Below are 18,071 nucleotides of genomic sequence, written 5' to 3' on the forward strand. Positions count from 1 at the left end.
TTTGCAATCGAAAGCTTGAAATTTTAGTGATTATCTAATATTCTGTTAAGTGAGTGTCTATTATATTTTGATACCAGGAACAATTCCTGTAAAGTAACTATGGTTAGGGGTTCTGGAGATCAGGCAATCACTCACCCCCAGACAAATGCGGCGCATTACAAATAATCTCTGTATTCTTTGTCAGTATTTACAGTTAGTGCATCGTCTCAAACTCTGACTAATTTCACTGTAGCACTGTGCCTAGACAGACAGCCTAAAGCAGACTTAATATACAAGTACATCCAGCGGTCCTTTTCATCCCATAATCACTGATCCAGAAATCGCAAAAATCATTTTGAAAAATGATAACGAAAAGCATGTATTTAAACTGCTTTCTTATAGAGTTGAAATGTAACCCACTTCATCCATCCTGACAGAGATTTAGTATATCATCTCTTTGAATAGCTTTTTAATATGACCGTGCTCGCGGAATGCTTATATACGATTCCAAATCCACCAAAAGTCTCAATTATATATTATCCGATTTAAAAATAATAGAAAAATATGAAATAACCACAGTTAAACTAATACTAAAATTTAAGCTTTAAAAACTTGAGCACATTAAACAGTTCCATTAGCCAACTAGTTTGAGTTTTAACGTAACACCTTTTATCAGGGTGTGCGTCTTGGCTAATCTTTTATGTATTTGCGCCTAATTGTATGCAACATTTTTTAAATGAATAACTGAACAAGCGGACTGTATGTTCTATAATACATTTTGGCTACCAAAATTCTTAAAAATGGTTGCTTACTAAATTATAGAGCTGTAAATTTGACTCCTTCAAGACTTAGCCGTGCAGATTAGAATTATAATTACTGTTATTAATGCATGAAACCACGCAATTCACGTCCGATCAACGCCTGTCAGTGTCCAAATCTTCAACGTATTTGCCAATAAGACACATCAAAGACCGCTGCCTGCCGAGAAGACAGGCTGCATTGACACGCTGCAATGTGGTTTATTGAAAATTGTTGAAAGGCATTGCTATTCCGTTGCTGCAAGTAAGCAATTTGTACGGCGCCCACGTCACTCTGTGTGTGTGTGGGTGCGTGGGCACGTTGATGTGTATGTGTGTCTCATATGACTGCAATGCATAACAGGAAATGAACAAACCGGCGCGTCGGATGTCGCTGATGGCTGTGGACTGCCAGCAATGAGCCCATCTCTACACTGCGCCCAACATGCTGCTACACTTATTGCATATTCTGCAACTACGAGCAACTGTTGGCTATTGTTAGCTTGTATAGATGTGTGAGCATAGCACTGCGTTGTGGCTAAATGCATTTTCAATCACTTTGCGCTGGTACAGTAACAATGCCACGCCAGTAATGTGGCCAGAAGAACATTACCAGCATCATTGCGGCGGACAGCGCCAACACTCGAACTCTACTATCGCGCTGCTCGAAGGCGTGCTTTTGAAAGCGACAGTGGTGGAGGCCGCAGCAGCAACGCGGCATTGTCGTTGCGGCCGGCGCACTTTACGAGCTCCCAAAGCGTGTTTTTGTGCCATACATTGCAGGCTCTTGTTTATCGTGCTCATAATTTCCATGGTTAATATCGCATTGTTCGCGCTTTGGAAGGATATTTCACGCGAAGTTCTATGCCATTTCCACTTTATCTCGGTTTTTTTGGGGTGGTGCGACCGCTGGCTGCCTTGGTGGCTCGGAACAGTTGCGCACACACACACACTTAATTGCTTGGTGCTCTTTTGATAACCACGCCCAGAGTGACCTTTCAACGGCACTTCATTTAGGCGCAAAGTGTGAAATGCGAAGTTGATTTAGTAACGGTGCATTAGCGTTGCATTTTCGGCAAACATTTTTTTTTTTTGTTTTCTGTTTTGCTTTTGATATTTGCTTTGTTCGAAACATCTATGACTGTTAATTAACTGTAAAATTTAGTTTTGAATTTATGGCTTCTCATTATTAGAGTGCTTAGTTATTAAGCAAATTTTGGAAATATGAGTCATTAATTTACTGTTCAGTTCAAGGTTCGATTCGGAGTTACGACAACTTTTCAACTGGAGACACAATTCTTTTACGACGTCGCTTTTTTAAAAGATAAATCCTTAAAAATTTGAAAAAGTTCCGAGAAAACCCCATTCACATATCGAAATGGCTGCAAACTCTGGAACTCCCTATTTCGATAAATCTCATGAAGTTTTCTAGTTAGACGGTAGTAATTACATCAAGTGAACTAAAAGTCAATGACAGCATTGGAATCGACTTCGATAAAGAAAAATAAAACAAATTTTCTTAAATATAATTTTTCAAAATCAACATTTTTCGAAATCGAAATTTTCCAATATTGAAATTTTCCAAAATTAAATTTTTCGTAATTGAAATTTTCCGAAATTGAATTTATCGAAATAATTTTTTTTAAATATATTTATTTTCGAAATAAAATTTTTTCGAAATCGACTTTTTTAAATCGAAATTTTTTCGAAACCAAATTAATTTTTAAGACTTCCATCAATAAATAACTCAAACTCCAACTAAATGAACGCGTGGTTCTTTTACCGAACTTCTTTCTTGTGGGTACCGGACCAACCTAGATATCCAAGCAGAGTTGCAAGAACCAGACAGGTTATTTTAAATTTCACAATTTGATACAAATTGGGAGCACCACAAGGCTTCCATTTAATTAAGAGTGACGCCGTCTATGAATGAATAACTTATCCAATAAATCTTTCTGACTCGTCCGAAAAGGTCTACAATAATTTTTTGGCATTAATTGCTAAGCCTTAAGCGTTCTTCGACTTCGTTGTAGAATTTTCGAAACACTTTCTACCCCGTCAGCTTGCTCACCTCTTTGAACTCCAATTTCAGTCTCTCTCAGTTGGCTTGTTGTAGTTCGTGTTCTACGCAAAGAGTTTGGTAAATCTACCTAAGGCAGAGGTAAAGAAACCGAACAGCTACAAGAGAAGCATGCAAATTCTCTCTAATCGATTAGATACATGGAATACTGAGCTATGTATGTATCGATGATCTGTTCAAGCCAAGCGATACTCAATAACTTATCGATAAGCTGTGAACAGATGGATGTGTTGGGTATGATTGGATGAATGATCTGTTCAAACCAAGCTAGATTCCCCAAATCTGAAGGTATTTAAGTCTATATCGTCGCTTGTGGTAGTACAAGAATCTCTGGACCAGTACGAGTACTACTTTATTAAGAGGACCAATTTTAGAAATATCTAAGCTAAACTCTCTTGTAGGAAAAATAAATAAGTGTCACTGCGAACATTCGGAAACGCATAGATCCGTTTATTATTAATTAAGAAGAAGAAGGAAATGAAAACAAGTTAAACATTACAATAAAAAAAAAAACATTTTCTTTGTAATAATCACAAACATTTACTCTCTCCCCTCCACAGACTGATTTAACCTACGCCGAATTGGCTGGCCCAGGGAATGGAGCACGCATGACGCCTTACTGCAGCGCCACCTTGGGTCGTCCACGACAAACGGAACTGAAACGAGCCGAACCGAACATCTATTCACAGGTAATAAAAATGATGGACGATGATAGTCCGACCGAGTTCGAAGAAATCGCCATACAATGGCCCAAACAAACACACAACCAAACAACCAGTACACATCCGTTAGTGCAGGCAGCGGCAGCAACAACAACGGCAGTCGCTTATGTGGCCGGACGTTCGACACGGGTGTGAATGATAAAATGATAAAACTCGCTTAAGGACATAAAACAATAAACAGCATGAGTATAATACCAAATAAACTATACACAATACTCTATGTATATATATGTATGGTTGTATGTATGTAAGCTTAGTGAAATATTTCAAATTAATAGCCACATAGATAAATGGGATTAGCTAAGGCCATACTTAGGTCAAGTGAAAAACAATATAATTGAATGTGCAGCAATAAAATGGGTTAACGAGCGACTATAGAATGGACTGTTATTTTCATGAAAAAGTGTGAGAAAACATGAGCATTTTAGTGAGATTATCTTAACGGGACTTTTATGCAGTGCAAAACTCGGTGCTTTAGTGGGTTGTGGCTTCAACTCAGGCGACTGTTTTGGTATACCGTGTAGAGAACGTGATTTATACATCCATCGTTGGCCTAGAGGACCAGATTCTGATCAAAAAACTTTTTTTTTTAACTTATACAAAGGTTCTCCACACTGGAAAAATCTGAAAGGAAAATTTTCATGCAGAAAAAAATTTTTTCTTAATCTTATATTAATCCACACTGAAAAATCTAAAAGGAAGTTTTTCATATACAAAAGACCTCTTCGAAGCCGCTTAGCCAACTAACCACAAGTCCAAATATGTGTCATTCTTTCTCTCTCTCTCCTGCGTTTCCCTCAATCCCAGCAACAACTCACTACGTAACGGAATCTAGTAATATATTTGATAGCCATGATATCCTGATCAATTGCAGCAGAAATAAAATTGATTGTACAGAAATTTGAAGCAAAATTGTGATTGTCTGGATAACAGCAAAATATAACAATAACAAAAATACAAAAATTGCATTCAAAGAAGCCACACTACAACTACATCTTCCACCACAAATCACACTTACGACTTCGAACATTGCATACGCTCCGGCGAGTGGGGGATGAAAGATATATGGAGGGAGAGAGCGTAAGAGCAAGAGCGCTAGAGAGATCAGCCACTAAACACGTACCCTTATAATTTATCTTCATTTCCGTATAAACTCATTGTATTCCATTCCACTTTAACAGCAATTTATTACGTTTTCAATAATGGTGAGTGAGTAGCAGCAGAAAAGCGGCATGTACCCAAGCGGGAAAACAAGTGATTGCAAAATTTATATCTAATAGAGATTTATCGTCACCACGCAAGACATTACTTGCTGCGGTTGTGGAGAAATTGAAAGCTCTTGAAAAATGTAAGGAAGGTTGCCAGATTAAAACAGTGATTTTCGAAAGATTTTAGCAACAGTACACTAGTAGATATACCAAGCATACCTTTAGGCGCCTGTTGCCGTTTCACTTGTTCATTTACTTTTTAGCTAATGCGCGTTAAGACGTATGAAAAGTATATAAAGAACAGCTAGTATATGCTTCAGTGGAGCTTTTAGAACAATACCAAGTCAGGCTCTGAACGTCATTTTACATTTTCTGCCAATGGACTTGTACTGCAAAAAACTGGTAGCGAAGTCAGTTCTTAAATCAAGTGAATCCACCCTATTAGTCGCTTGTTATAGGAGAATTTGAAGATACTTAGTAAGTTCACATTTTTCGTCTAGACCACGGATTTTCATAGTACTATAGAATTGAAGTTAAATTCAGTCCTCAATACTGTCTGCGCTTCTAGAGAAGAGTGGAAACAAGGTGAAGTGAAAAGATAAGTAGGGATAAGTATCTACATGGATGGATTCAAACGAGATAACCGAGTGGGAGGAGGTGTTTTTTCAGAGAAATTAGACACCAAACCGTCATTTGTCTACCAAACCACTGCAGTGTCTTCTAAATGGAAGTCACAAAAATTGAAAAAATTTTTGACAAGAATCGCGCTCACAGAAAGGAGCGCATTTATGTACACAGATAACCAAACGGCTTTAAAAACGCTAAAGTCTCTTAGGTTTTCGTTAAAGATAGTGACAGAGTACCTTGTTCTTTTATTGGCACTGTTCTATGACTGTCACAATAAACCTGCAATGCGTTCCAGATCATAGCGATATTCCAGGAAACTGATGCAGATGAATTAGTTGTTAGGTACCACCCTACAATTAGAGCACAGAGAAGAGGAATTTTATATGCCTCTGACACTTGTAGATATGGAATCAACGAGCATGTTATACATACAGCAGAGTTTCGCCAGAGGAAATCCCTAAATTGTGCAATAAGCAGGCGTAAGAACTCCAGTAAGAGTGCTAAGAGGTTATTGTCTAATTAGCAGACATGTCAGCAGGTTAGGAATGCAATGTAATGACTGTTGCAGTAGCTGCAAGGCGGTGAAAGAACAGGACACTACATCTTCTATGTATATAAATGTAAAACTCTGTATAAAAAAAGAATTGCGTGACTAACTTCAAGGATTTCTTAACGATATTTCGGAGGTTGCACAGATATAATTTCTTGTACTGTTTAATTTCATCAAAAGCACGAGTGGTTCAGAGAGGAGACAGTATAGTAAAGGCATTACCGTCTCTGTGGTTTCGAAATGGACCCACTAAAAACCTAAGTGCGCCGTGAGACAGTCACTCCGTCGACTTAATTATAGCTTTTTTTGAAAGTAAAATCTTCAACAAATTTAGTATAGACTAACGTTAAAATTTTCAAACAATCGAAGCACTATAATATCCGGTTGCCATACAAACAGCGGGATCAAGGTCTAGTTCTAGTAAGGAATTTTTAAATTTGTTGAATTCGTTTATTTATAACTTTAAGGTAATGATGATTTAATTTATATTATTTATTTAATGCCAGTCAAGTTCTCATAAGATATTTAAAACCATCATATAATTTATTTTCCTTAAATCACTACTTTGCCGGTGTGAGACTTTGCTAAGACCTGAATAAAAGAGCCTGAATGTAGGCAACGTTTATTGCTATATATATCACAAATCTTCGAGTATTGTGTCTAACTAGCTGTAATGGACTCTATTTATATATCAAGAACAACTTTTTCACTATGGTATATAGCTGTCATACAAACAGAGTGATCAAAGTCTAGTTCTTGTATATAAAATATTATGATTTGTGAAGGGTATATAACTTAGAGCTGTATTGATGATAAAATTTGTAATAATTACTTAATGCTAATGAAGTTGCATGATAGTGCTTAAAATCATATTACACTTACTTATTACTTGGATAAAGAGGTGTGCAACTTTGCTAATATCTGAGTAAATGAGCCTAAATGTCGGCAACGTTTAACGCTATTTATATTATAAATCTTCAAACTTTGTCTGTTACTAGTTGAAAAGTGGTCCATTTAGATATTACGGCATGACTTCAAAATTATCTTGCACTAGATCCAATATAATTTATAATTCTTTAAATCAAAAATTATATATAGTTTTTAAATATATGACTACTAGTAAAGGCACTTAATCCTCAACCACCAAGCAGTGTATATTTCACTCATACATATTTCACGCGCCTCGAGTGGCTCAGCGGTGGGCAATTGACTTGATCAGTGGAACACTCCAGCCGCAGTTGGGCGCCGTTGAACGAGCGCCAGAGTTGACCTTATTTATTTACCAAACACGGCATTTGAAAGTTTAAGCCCTTAAGCTAAAAATTTATTATTATCTATTGCATTACAAATGCACATACGCCCACACGCATACATTGAAAGGCATAAATAGCAATAAAGGAGCGTTGGAAGTGGCGAAGGAATGCATACAAGCAGGAAAAGCAACAGAAAAGTGTGTCGTTCGAAAGTCAGCACGTAAAGAACAACGGACATAATACCAGCAACAAAAACAAAAAAACAACAACAGCAATAATAATAATAATGGCACACATTTTTGTTGTTCGCACAATTGCAACCGCTTGCTGCCTTTTATTTGTGTGTATTTTTGTTGTTGTTGTTTTTTATGCTTTTTATTGTTGTTTTGAGTTTGCTTTTGGTTTTTGTTGTCATAGCGCTTGCAATTGCGTGCAGCGGGGACAGCTTCCTATACTCGATCTCTGCCATATCCGAAAGCTGCCTGGAGCTAGGCACACACACACACATTTATGCACTCAAACTCATATAAGTATATTAGGGTGGGTCAAAAAAAACACTTGTTCTTTTTTTGTTATTTTCAAAGTGTTTCCAGGTATGAGCTTTTAAATGTAACGGGAAGGAGCTCCGCTTAACATTTTTCTACTTTTTTCTTATCATAGCTAGAAAAATCTAATTATCGTTATTTTGTTATTTTAGGAACTTTATTGAAAAAAAAAAACATTTATAAAAAACAATTTTATGAATTTTATAAAAAAAAAAAAACACATTTTAAATTGCAAAACTCTCAGTTTTAATTTACTGCTCTAACAACCTATTTTTTTATTGACCCACCCTAATATAGTATGTGTATATGTCTAAAGCCTACATCGACGCTGTCCTGCGCTAAGCTTAGCTGTTTGCCCGTTTGTCCTGGTTGCTGTGGTCTGATTGCGGGTAACGTGAAGCGCCGGCGTGTTGCAAAAGTTTACCGTTATTCGTACAATATCGTCACACACCCAAACATATGTATATACATACAAACGAGAAGCGACTTCGCATTGCACTTTTGCTTGCTTGTTTTTCATTTGTCCCGTCTAACGGTATTGTGTGCATATAATGCTCGCTTGCTTGTTTGTTTGCCTGTTGTTGGGGTTGTTGTTGTTTTATTGTTGTAATACGAGTATACAATGGTGTTGCTTAGCAAGTTAGATTGCAATTTCAGTTGTCCTGCCATGTCCTGTCGCAGCTACTAACACCGCACGGCGCACTACCCCCACTAGACACACACACACACAAACGCATAGCTGTGTGTGTGCAGCACATACAAATGAAAACAAAGCCACTGGCTTCACCTACACTTACACTGAATATATTTATGTGTGTGTGAGTGTGTATGTGAATCGCTTCATTTCGCCTGCAGCTGCTTTTATGATTTAATTCTTGTTGTTGTTGCTTGCTTTTATTTTCTACTCTCTTCGGTTTAATATAGCGTTTTTATCACACTAAAAACGCAATAGAATTCCGAAATCTGAGTTTTATTGTTCAACAAGCATATTACATTTCGCCAACACGCACACAAATACACACGCACATGGACACACACCGATTATGGTAAAACAATGCGACACGTAGCCTGCCACACCTACTGAAATACAACTATTTGCTAAAACACTGAGCGCTTCCCTACATTTTTGGCATTGTGTGTTGGTGTAGGGATACTTTTCATAGATTTATACCCAACGCACCATGTACGTAGTGCCAACAAAGTTGGTAGGTAGAGTTATATATTTAGAACTGTACAGAGTTTGTTGGAGTTAGCATAAATCTTGTTAGACTAGCCGAAGAAGATAAAGCTAGATGAAGAAACAGAAACAGTGGATGTTTTAGAACAGTCCTAAGAAGACAGACAAGAGACACGGGGGTCGTCTAGAAATATAGAAATAGCGAAAAAGATATAGAAGACAGCGAAGGAGAGGAAGTTAGAAAAAATTGGAGAGTAGTATAGATCTAGCGTAAAACATGATAGATTATCCGATGGAGATAAAGTTAGTTGTAGAAGCAGTGAGTGTCCCTTACAACTGCCCTAAAAATACAGATGATATATACGATAGAACGATACGAGTGAAAGGTGTAGAACCAGCATAAACTTTGCGTTGGAAACGAAGTTAGAAAAAGTTGCAGAGTAGTATAGATCTAGCGAATTCGAAGGTGGTACAGTCATATGTAAAACCTTTAGAACACGCCTTGGAAGACAGATGAGAGAAACGAGAGGACGAATAACAGGCATAGAACCAGTGTAGTATCTAGAGAAGACAGCTATGGAGATGATGTTAGAAAGAACTGCTAATAGCTTTAAGAACAGCCCTTAGTAAGAACCGAAACCGAAAAAAAAATTAGAAAAAAGATAACTCTACACACATTTATTTTACGATCTAATAATCTAAGGAGGAGTCATATACTATAAAATGCTACGAATAACCGTATAAAATTAAGATAATCTCTTAAAATATACTAAGAAAGAAATAATATAACCTTTTCCGGGACCGACGCTGAATATATTATCTTTCATATGAGTATTCTTATAGCCCAAAAATGTTAAAAGCGATCTCTATCTTAACTTTGATCGATCGGTTTGCATGGCAGCTATAAGCTATAGTCGTTCGATCTGAAGAAATATGTTTCGAGATTGTAGCGTTGCCTTGGGTAATAATCCGATTAAAATTACTTAAAGACAGATTGAGAGATACAAAAAATTTTCCTTACAAATACTTTAGTGTTATCGATCCGTTTGTATGACAGCTTTATTTTGTAGTGATTCAATATCGGCGTTTTTTACAAATGAGCAGCTGCTTTGGGAGAAAAAGACCAATACAAAATATCAGACTTAGAAGAGCGGCAGATCTTTAAAAATTCACCCAAACAACAATCATACACCATACCGATCTACAACCAATAAATGAATGTGATCTTCAGAACAAAAATATGTAATGAAGCAATATCCATTGCCAATAATATAGCTATTAGCCATAAGTATTTGTAAACATCTAATGGACATCCATACTGTAAAGCTAAGAATCTTACTGGAAGCTAGTCCTCAAACTTGTATGAAGAAGGGTGAGGTGGAAATATCTAGGCACTTTCTCCTCCATTTTCCATCATATACACTACCGAGGCTGAAACATCTCGATAGTCTTATCTTCGTTAAACCAGAAGACAAAGCCGAAACTGACATTAGCCGTTTCAACAAATTTGTCTTATTTTAAGTTCTTATCAGCCATTATATAGGAATTGGTACCACAACGAATCACAACGCTTTAATTTGTCCCAGTAAAATCCTTTTTGGGATCGAACTCTCTATACTCCGCCATTGCTTTTCTCACAAAATGTGGCGTTTAAAATCACACATAGAGTTGTATATGAAATATCGCAACCTTTCTACAACCTTACAAAGTGCATTGGGTATATAAATTTCTCCAGCATAAAACTTAAACCCTCTTCCTTATATTTTTACTTCCCACTTCACTCGGTGCATGCACACCTACAGTCGCCTGCCATTTGTTTTCGCCATAATGCACTTCGTATTCGTATATTCGTAGAATACATGTACTCGGTAATCTCTTTGTGGTTATTGTTATTACTTTATTGTTATTGTTGTTGTGGTGGTAGATTTTCATACCTCATAATGTGGGTAATTTTACAAAGATTTGTAAATAGTTTTCTTTTACCTCAAAACTGTGGCCAAATCACATGTTGTACAAACAAAAGATTAGCGGTACATTTGAGACCACTTGAGCTTTTATTACGGGAGCTTGAGCTTTTTTCTGCTTGTTGGCAATTGTTTGCATGGGTTGCATGGGTACATAGAAGTTAGAATGCAGGTGTTTAGTAAAGCTGCTTATGGATTTGAGAAATGAGTGGGTAACTGTAAAAGTGAAAAATACTTCTGACTACAATCACAACTCTATAATCATGTGACACAGATGTATTTTTAAATTTTACACTCCGAAATACACTAAGCGAGTTAAATGAGCTTTTATCGGGTCTAAATTAAGCTGCAATTGAAGACTGAATTTTAATCATATATAGTACATATGTTGAGAGGCGCCAGTAAAGAAGAAGATATGTTGAGAGATTAGAATCGATTTGATCTTAGCTTAGCTTTTGACGGCTATCAAATTCCTTCTCTTAAGAAAGCTATTGTGTTTTGAGGCTGAGCTTAGAAGTTTTCGAAGACGAACTTAAAACAGTTTGAGTGGTCTTTCTCGAAGATAATTATTCAAGATATCATTCTGAGTGTTTCTAACAAACGAAATTAGATGAGGCTACGGCCGAGCTTTTTCAATTACAAAACCAATAATAGTATTTAGCGATCTCTTTTATGTAAAACATTCCTTAGTCTGAGTATGGATCGGCGTTATAAGCTGTTTAAAGAAAATCTCCTTTTAAGCCTAACCTGAGCCTCAAGCAAGGAAACTTGAGTAATTTTGACTAGATCACGACAAACCGCGATTTCTTTTCATTGCAAGTACTAAAAAAATTGACTGGTCTCTCATCTAATAAGTTATCCAAGTTTTCCAAGAAAGAAACACAAAATCAGTGAGTTTATCTCATACTAGATAGTCCATATAATGTAGTTTTTCCAAGCCAATAGCTTAACTCGACTTTAGAAATGTGTCGCTTACAATTTATGATTCGTTTGAGTACAATTTTTTCGGAGAGCAACTAGAACTACTCGTAAGAGAAAGGATTCATCGACAGATGTATCTATGAACCAGCATTATAGAGAAAGTTTCTTAAGGGTAGCAGTTCCGCTTCCATCTTCTTATCGGGAGAGTAAGTACATAATAAGGGTTTTTCCAATTCAATCTGATTTAGTCTCTGAAATAATATAATCTTAATCTTCATCTAGCTATCTAACATCTATAATCTTAATGTTCATAATGCTTTTCCTTCGTTAACGTTTAGTCCTAAGGTAATCGAGAATTCCAACGCAGCTATTGTAGATCTCAATAATGTTCATTGAGTATTAATTTTTCTGAAAACAACTATAACTTCCCTCGAAAAGCTCTGCTGATACTAGATACGAGATGAATCTAAAATCGGGGTTTTTTCTGAAAAAACTATATCGTAATCTAGCAAAAAGTTAAATTGAGTCAAAACTAAAGAAATCTGAGCAAATGGCTAGAAAGGAAGAATAACAGTATCTGAAAAAATTTGAGTAAGCTAGGACAACATGTGAACAAGAAAGGCGAAGAGAGACTGAGTGAGCGAGATTCTTGGAAAGAGAGATAGAAGTATAGACAGAGAGAAGATTATAGGAGAAAATTAGAAAGAGTGATATATAGAAAGAGACAGAGGGAGATAGAAGAATAAAAAGATTGAAAGAGACAAGTAGAAAAGAAAAAAAAGTGTAAAAAAAGAGTAAAAAAGACTGTTCTAGATTTATAAAAGTCGAGAAAGCAGATATAGGCGCATATTTGCAAAACAGTTACTATTCGAGAGTTCAGGAACTAGAATGTGCATTGTTGTAAAAATTACCATACATTTCGAGTGAGATTTATAGATATTAGTAGCCTTTTAAGTATAACTATGACATCTAACGAATGAAAGGGGGCTTTGAATATACTTTTTTCGTAAATACAAAAGTGTACCATAATTATACCTTGAACAGGATATATATTTACTTGGCATAGCGCTTAAAGCACCCAAGAGAAAAAGAGGATCTATGAAGTATAAACATATATATATATAGTATAAATATAAATCATCCGCATGACAAGCTTAGTCGATTTAGACATGTTCATCAGGGCGTCTGAAAATACGCAAGCTAATCTCACAGTTTTTACGATAAATTATTATTTAAGATAATGGTCTAATCTCCGAAGAAACTGTGGGCTGCCATTCAAAGTGGCCGATCGAATTCAAATTCCTATTTTATTTGACAAGGTGTCTTCACTAAATTTAGCACAGATTATGACCAAAAGCATGACACCAACTTCCCAAGAAATTGTTTGATCCTAAAGCTATTGCACACATATAACTGCCATACAAACTGATCGATCCAATTAGGATAATGAACTTTTCCTACTCTTCTAGGCTATAAAAATTGCACCTGTGTAGAGTATTACAGCCTCAGCGCAGCCAAAGTTGACTTTTTCTTTTCTGGCAAAGAATTTCAGTAAACCTTGACAAAATAAAATTATATTTTCGGTAGATTTGAAATAATATTAATTATCGGATTTTCATAAGCTCCTCACCATTAATTAAAGCTTATGTACATACTTAAATGCTATATTCAATTAATTTTCGGCATAAATGCAAACATAATTCAAGACAACATGTCAGAATAGATACAGATATATTACATATAAAGCTTACCTAACGCACACCCACATACAAATAATTTTTGAGTTCAAAATGAGAAACTTTAATCTTAATTACAACTTCTATGCAGCACAGATATGCTTATATATAGTAAGTGATTATAGTAAAAACATAATTTGCGTTTGCACACAAGTAAACAATATACACACATACTTATAAATGCATTTAAGTCTATAATATACACGCCCTGTATTTGATTATTTTAAATGTAGTTAGCAAGTAAAACATTGCATGATTACTTTGTCCGAAAATTTGCGTAAACATTTCATGTACTAGTACATTCAATTAGCTTAAATGAAATTGCTTTGCAGAAAGCATTGTTATGCAACTAAACCAACACATACGCATAAGTACAAGCATAACTGTAATTACAAGCCGCATAACGCACAAACGTACATTTCAAGTTAGTATTTGAAGCAGAGTTTGAGATTAGTTTTTAAGCCAGCCAGTTGTCTTTTGTTATTGTTAAAGCTGGATAGCCGCAGAGGCAGCTTTATTCTCAGAACAGAACAATCAACTCTTAACTGGCAATGTTGAACCTGTGAGTGCCTTCGGAACATAGCAAATTGGTTCAGGAGGCACTCAATTCTCACAGATGTGGCTTGGAACTTGTAAGATCATTGTATTTTGTGGAAACTTGAAATTACACATCTCACTCAGCAAGTGAGGCTTAGAAAAATGTATACCAATATATAATTTTTTGTCTAGGGGTGTGCAGATAGCAGTTTTAGTGACAGTTCAGTCCGATCAGACTACCATACATTATAGTTTTGGAAATTCTATTAAATTGATCGATACTATCACTCTAGTCGGTTGTCTATATTTCTTACATCTTTCTGAGATCTTGCTGGAACATATCTGTTAAGGCGGTAGACAGTTTTGAAAGTTGCGAGTTCTACATATTAAGATAAACGATATTGTAAGTAGTAACCTATTTATGGGTTATCTACTACAAATCTTTCTGGGATCTTGAGGGAATATATCTGCTAAGGCTCTAGACAGTTTAGGAAAGTTGGGAGTTCTCACAAATTGAGTGATATCATATGAAATAACCTCTCGAGTGGATTGTGTTCTGCAACTATTACCATTTTTTGAGATCTTGATTAGGACTACATATATCGCTCCGTATAACACTTGTCTGAATATTCGACAAAATAAAATTTTCTCGATGAATTGTTGTCCAAAAAGTATTATACATCATTGAAGTAAGAGGAAAATAGAATCTAAGCATATTTTTATTTTTTAGTAACTAATTTTCTAACAATATTTTGTTGATAATTTTGAAATTTGATGTCAAATATTTCGATTTCGGGGAGTACCTTAAAAATGGAGAATTCATTTTATTTTGTGATTACATCTGTCGAAAAGGTCTGCTTTATTCCAACACACAAAGAAAAATGTTATAATGTTGTCGATGTGCGAGACTCTTTACTTAGTCTTCCACGCGATTTTTACCTGGTTTATAATCACCTTTGCCCTCTTCGCTCCTAGTTTTCAACGTTATTGAAAACAGAATATTACTTCGAAATACTTATAGGCTTTTGGAAGTTATGAGTATCCTATTGAGTTAAAACCTTAATACAGGACGTTCACAAATGTTTTTTCTTCTTGTCAATAATTATTGAAACGTTTGAAACTTTACTAATATGAAAACAACCCATATCTTTTCTCATTTTAAAGAAAACTGATATCCGATTTTCGAAGCAAAATACGAAAGATCAGCTGACCAATGGCAAACTTATCCTACAGCCTTTTGTAAGGTCGCACAGAACTGCTTTACGATTTTCGAAGTAAGGTTCGAAATAACATCTGACTAATGGCTTACTTTATTCGGCAGCCTGGTCTATGGTCACACAAGATAGTACCATATGCATCAAATGACCGATATCAAGAGTATTTCCTTTCTAGTTTCAGATAAAGTGGCTTCAAGTTAAGCATGTTTCACCAGTCGAGTTAGCACTTAAGAGCTCTACTCTTCACCAGTTCACAGTCTAATAACTTAGCTAAGTGTTATAGAAAAAGTTTGACCTGTTCCTAAACATTTTCATTTATCTTCAAAACATATTCCATAAACTTATTTTAAACGATTTAGCATAATACTTACTAATATATAAGATATAACTGTAAACAAATAAAAAAAATTAACATACATTTCACTACGAAATCGTTAACGCAAGAACTCATTCGCACGTGAGACACGCACAGCCATGAATGTTGTTGCCGCACCGTACATACGACGCATCTTCTAACGCAACCGTTTGATTTAACATTTACTAAACACACTAATACCAATAAAACAATAACACACATCTGTAAAAAATACATATTTCATGCAATCATCAAACTGTCTTCTCTTTGCTTCCTTCTCTTTTTCCACATGCAATCCATAGATCGATTTGGCTCATCATCCAATGTACTCGACGAGTCCCATGTTTGGCGGTCAAACCACCATAACCGGTGTCACCATGTCGCATCCCTCGCAGTTGGCCACATTCACCCCGCCGCCGCCGTTATTCACACACAAAGTGATCGGCGCTGCGCAAACGCAGTCGTTGCCACCAAATGTTGCAGTGCCGGTGAGCAGCAATGGGCTGCTGCAGACAGTCACCGCTGGTGGTGGACTTGTGTGTATGGGTATGCCGCCACATTCGGCAGCGGCAGCTGCGTCACTTATGCATGCAGCGCAACAACAACAACAGCAGCAACATCAACAGCCACAATCGCCACCAACGGGTGTCAACGGCATGTCAGTGGGCGGTTATGGAGATGTGGTAAGTATCAGAGGAAGCGATAACAGCAATAGTAACCGTATAAAAATTTCTACCAAAAGTTCAGCTTGTGGGTTCAACAGTTAAATTGAAAGAGGTATATCTCTTTAAGTCTAAAACCACAAGGCTAGTGTTACGGAAAAGACTCTTTAGGTCGCATGTGAGGATTCTCTAAAACAACATCACATCATTTTGTATTTCATAAAGATCTTTTCTTCTTGATATAAGCTCAAAAACTGTCTATGGTTTAAAGAATTAAAATAATTATCATAAAATTCCCAATTAAATCCATTAAAAAACTGATAAGTCATAATATTTTTGGTCTCCGGCCTTATTCCTTCTGAAAGTTGTTCCGAAAATTGGAATTTAGTTTCTCCCTTGACCCACTGGATCTTGGGACTGTGATCCCTTCTTACGGTCTTCCCATCTAGACAACGCTTTGATGGAAAATCGTCGCATCTTAGTTAACACCAACCACATTAGAGATGGAAACGAGATGGAAACGAGATGGAGACCTCAATTGAATACATTTTTCTACTTGATTGCTAAAGCCTTAACCACTTAGAATATGTTATTACCATCTTAAAAAACTTCGGCTTAAGAATTTTAGAGTTCTCAAAAGTTGATCTCTCGGTCTGTATAGCTTGAATCCTGTATAAGATTTCGAAGACGATAACTAACCGGGATGGAGTCAATTCAGTTCACTAAGTCCCTAAGTTAATACCGGAGTGCTACTTCAGTGGTAGTTGTTGAATGCTTGGTTGATGGATGAGTCCTGTAACTCACATCATTTTATATAGTACAATTTTATATTCTCAACAACATATTTTGTAGGTTTTAGATTAGGAATTATCAGCACCTCACTATACTTGATATATTGTTCAAATCTTTGATTATGAGTTTAAGAAATCTTAAGTCCACTAAACTTCGTCTGATGCTCTCAGGCTCTTACTGAACTTTAAGATTTCTGCCATATACCATGCTTTCGGTGACTCGGATTGAAGTCTCTATCGCTATTATTCGTTGATAACTCCAATTCGCAAAGTGAAGTTGCGCTCTCTTCGATAAATTGAGCAGCTTTGTGTGCCAGTAGCGGAGTCTATTCTCTGCTTCTTGATTGATTTAGGTCCATTTTGTAAACTTTGTTCATTCTTGCTCTTCACATTAAAATTTGTTTTTACAAATGCACATTAGTTAACTACTTTTGTCAATTTATTGTGCTTTATGAACAAGAGAGAGAGGTTGGTGGGCAAAGTAGATGCTTTGCATTATTTACAAATAAACGAAGTACAACAAAAACTCCTTGAATTCACATTCGGAGCGCAAAACAATTTCATTTAGCAATGTCAACAAGCTACGCCTCAAAAATAGCGGCAACTGTAATAACAACTAAACGAAATGGCAAAGCAAAAACTAATGAAACAACAACAATAACAATACACAACTTTATATAAATGCCGATGAAAGTGGAAGTAGCAGTGACTTAAGGGGCCAGAGCGCACAGAAAAATGGAAAAAACAAATGCAAAAAAGGCAAATGTCAGTTGGAAAATGTTTGGCCTTTGGCGAGCGGTGGTGGGCAGAAGTTATATGAGCGTAACAACAACAACAACAGCAATGTTAACGGTGAACCGCAGAAAGTACGACGAATGAGTAAAAATAAAAGCCGAAGTAAAATAGAGCAGAAACGAAAATTGCAATTTTTGCAAAATCAACAACAATGT

The 18,071-nt window shown here is 36.1% G+C and overlaps 1 protein-coding gene across 7 annotated transcripts in view; it reads left to right on the forward strand.

The window, feature by feature from the left end:
- LOC120770434 overlaps positions 1-18,071 on the forward strand; it is a 295,387-nt gene that overhangs the window by 269,822 nt on the left and 7,494 nt on the right. For 5 of the 7 annotated variants that reach the window (XM_040097896.1, XM_040097898.1, XM_040097899.1 and 2 more), the window contains 2 exons: positions 3,417-3,707; positions 15,971-16,351. In XM_040097896.1, coding sequence (XP_039953830.1) covers positions 3,417-3,707; positions 15,971-16,351 — 672 coding nt within the window. The remainder of the gene's footprint in view (positions 1-3,416; positions 3,708-15,970; positions 16,352-18,071) is intronic. The other 2 variants (XM_040097901.1, XM_040097902.1) reach the window with 1 other exon arrangement.

The sequence above is a fragment of the Bactrocera tryoni genome, chromosome 3 (genome assembly GCF_016617805.1).
Source record: "Bactrocera tryoni isolate S06 chromosome 3, CSIRO_BtryS06_freeze2, whole genome shotgun sequence".
In the NCBI taxonomy this organism is placed as follows: Eukaryota; Metazoa; Arthropoda; class Insecta; order Diptera; family Tephritidae; genus Bactrocera; species Bactrocera tryoni.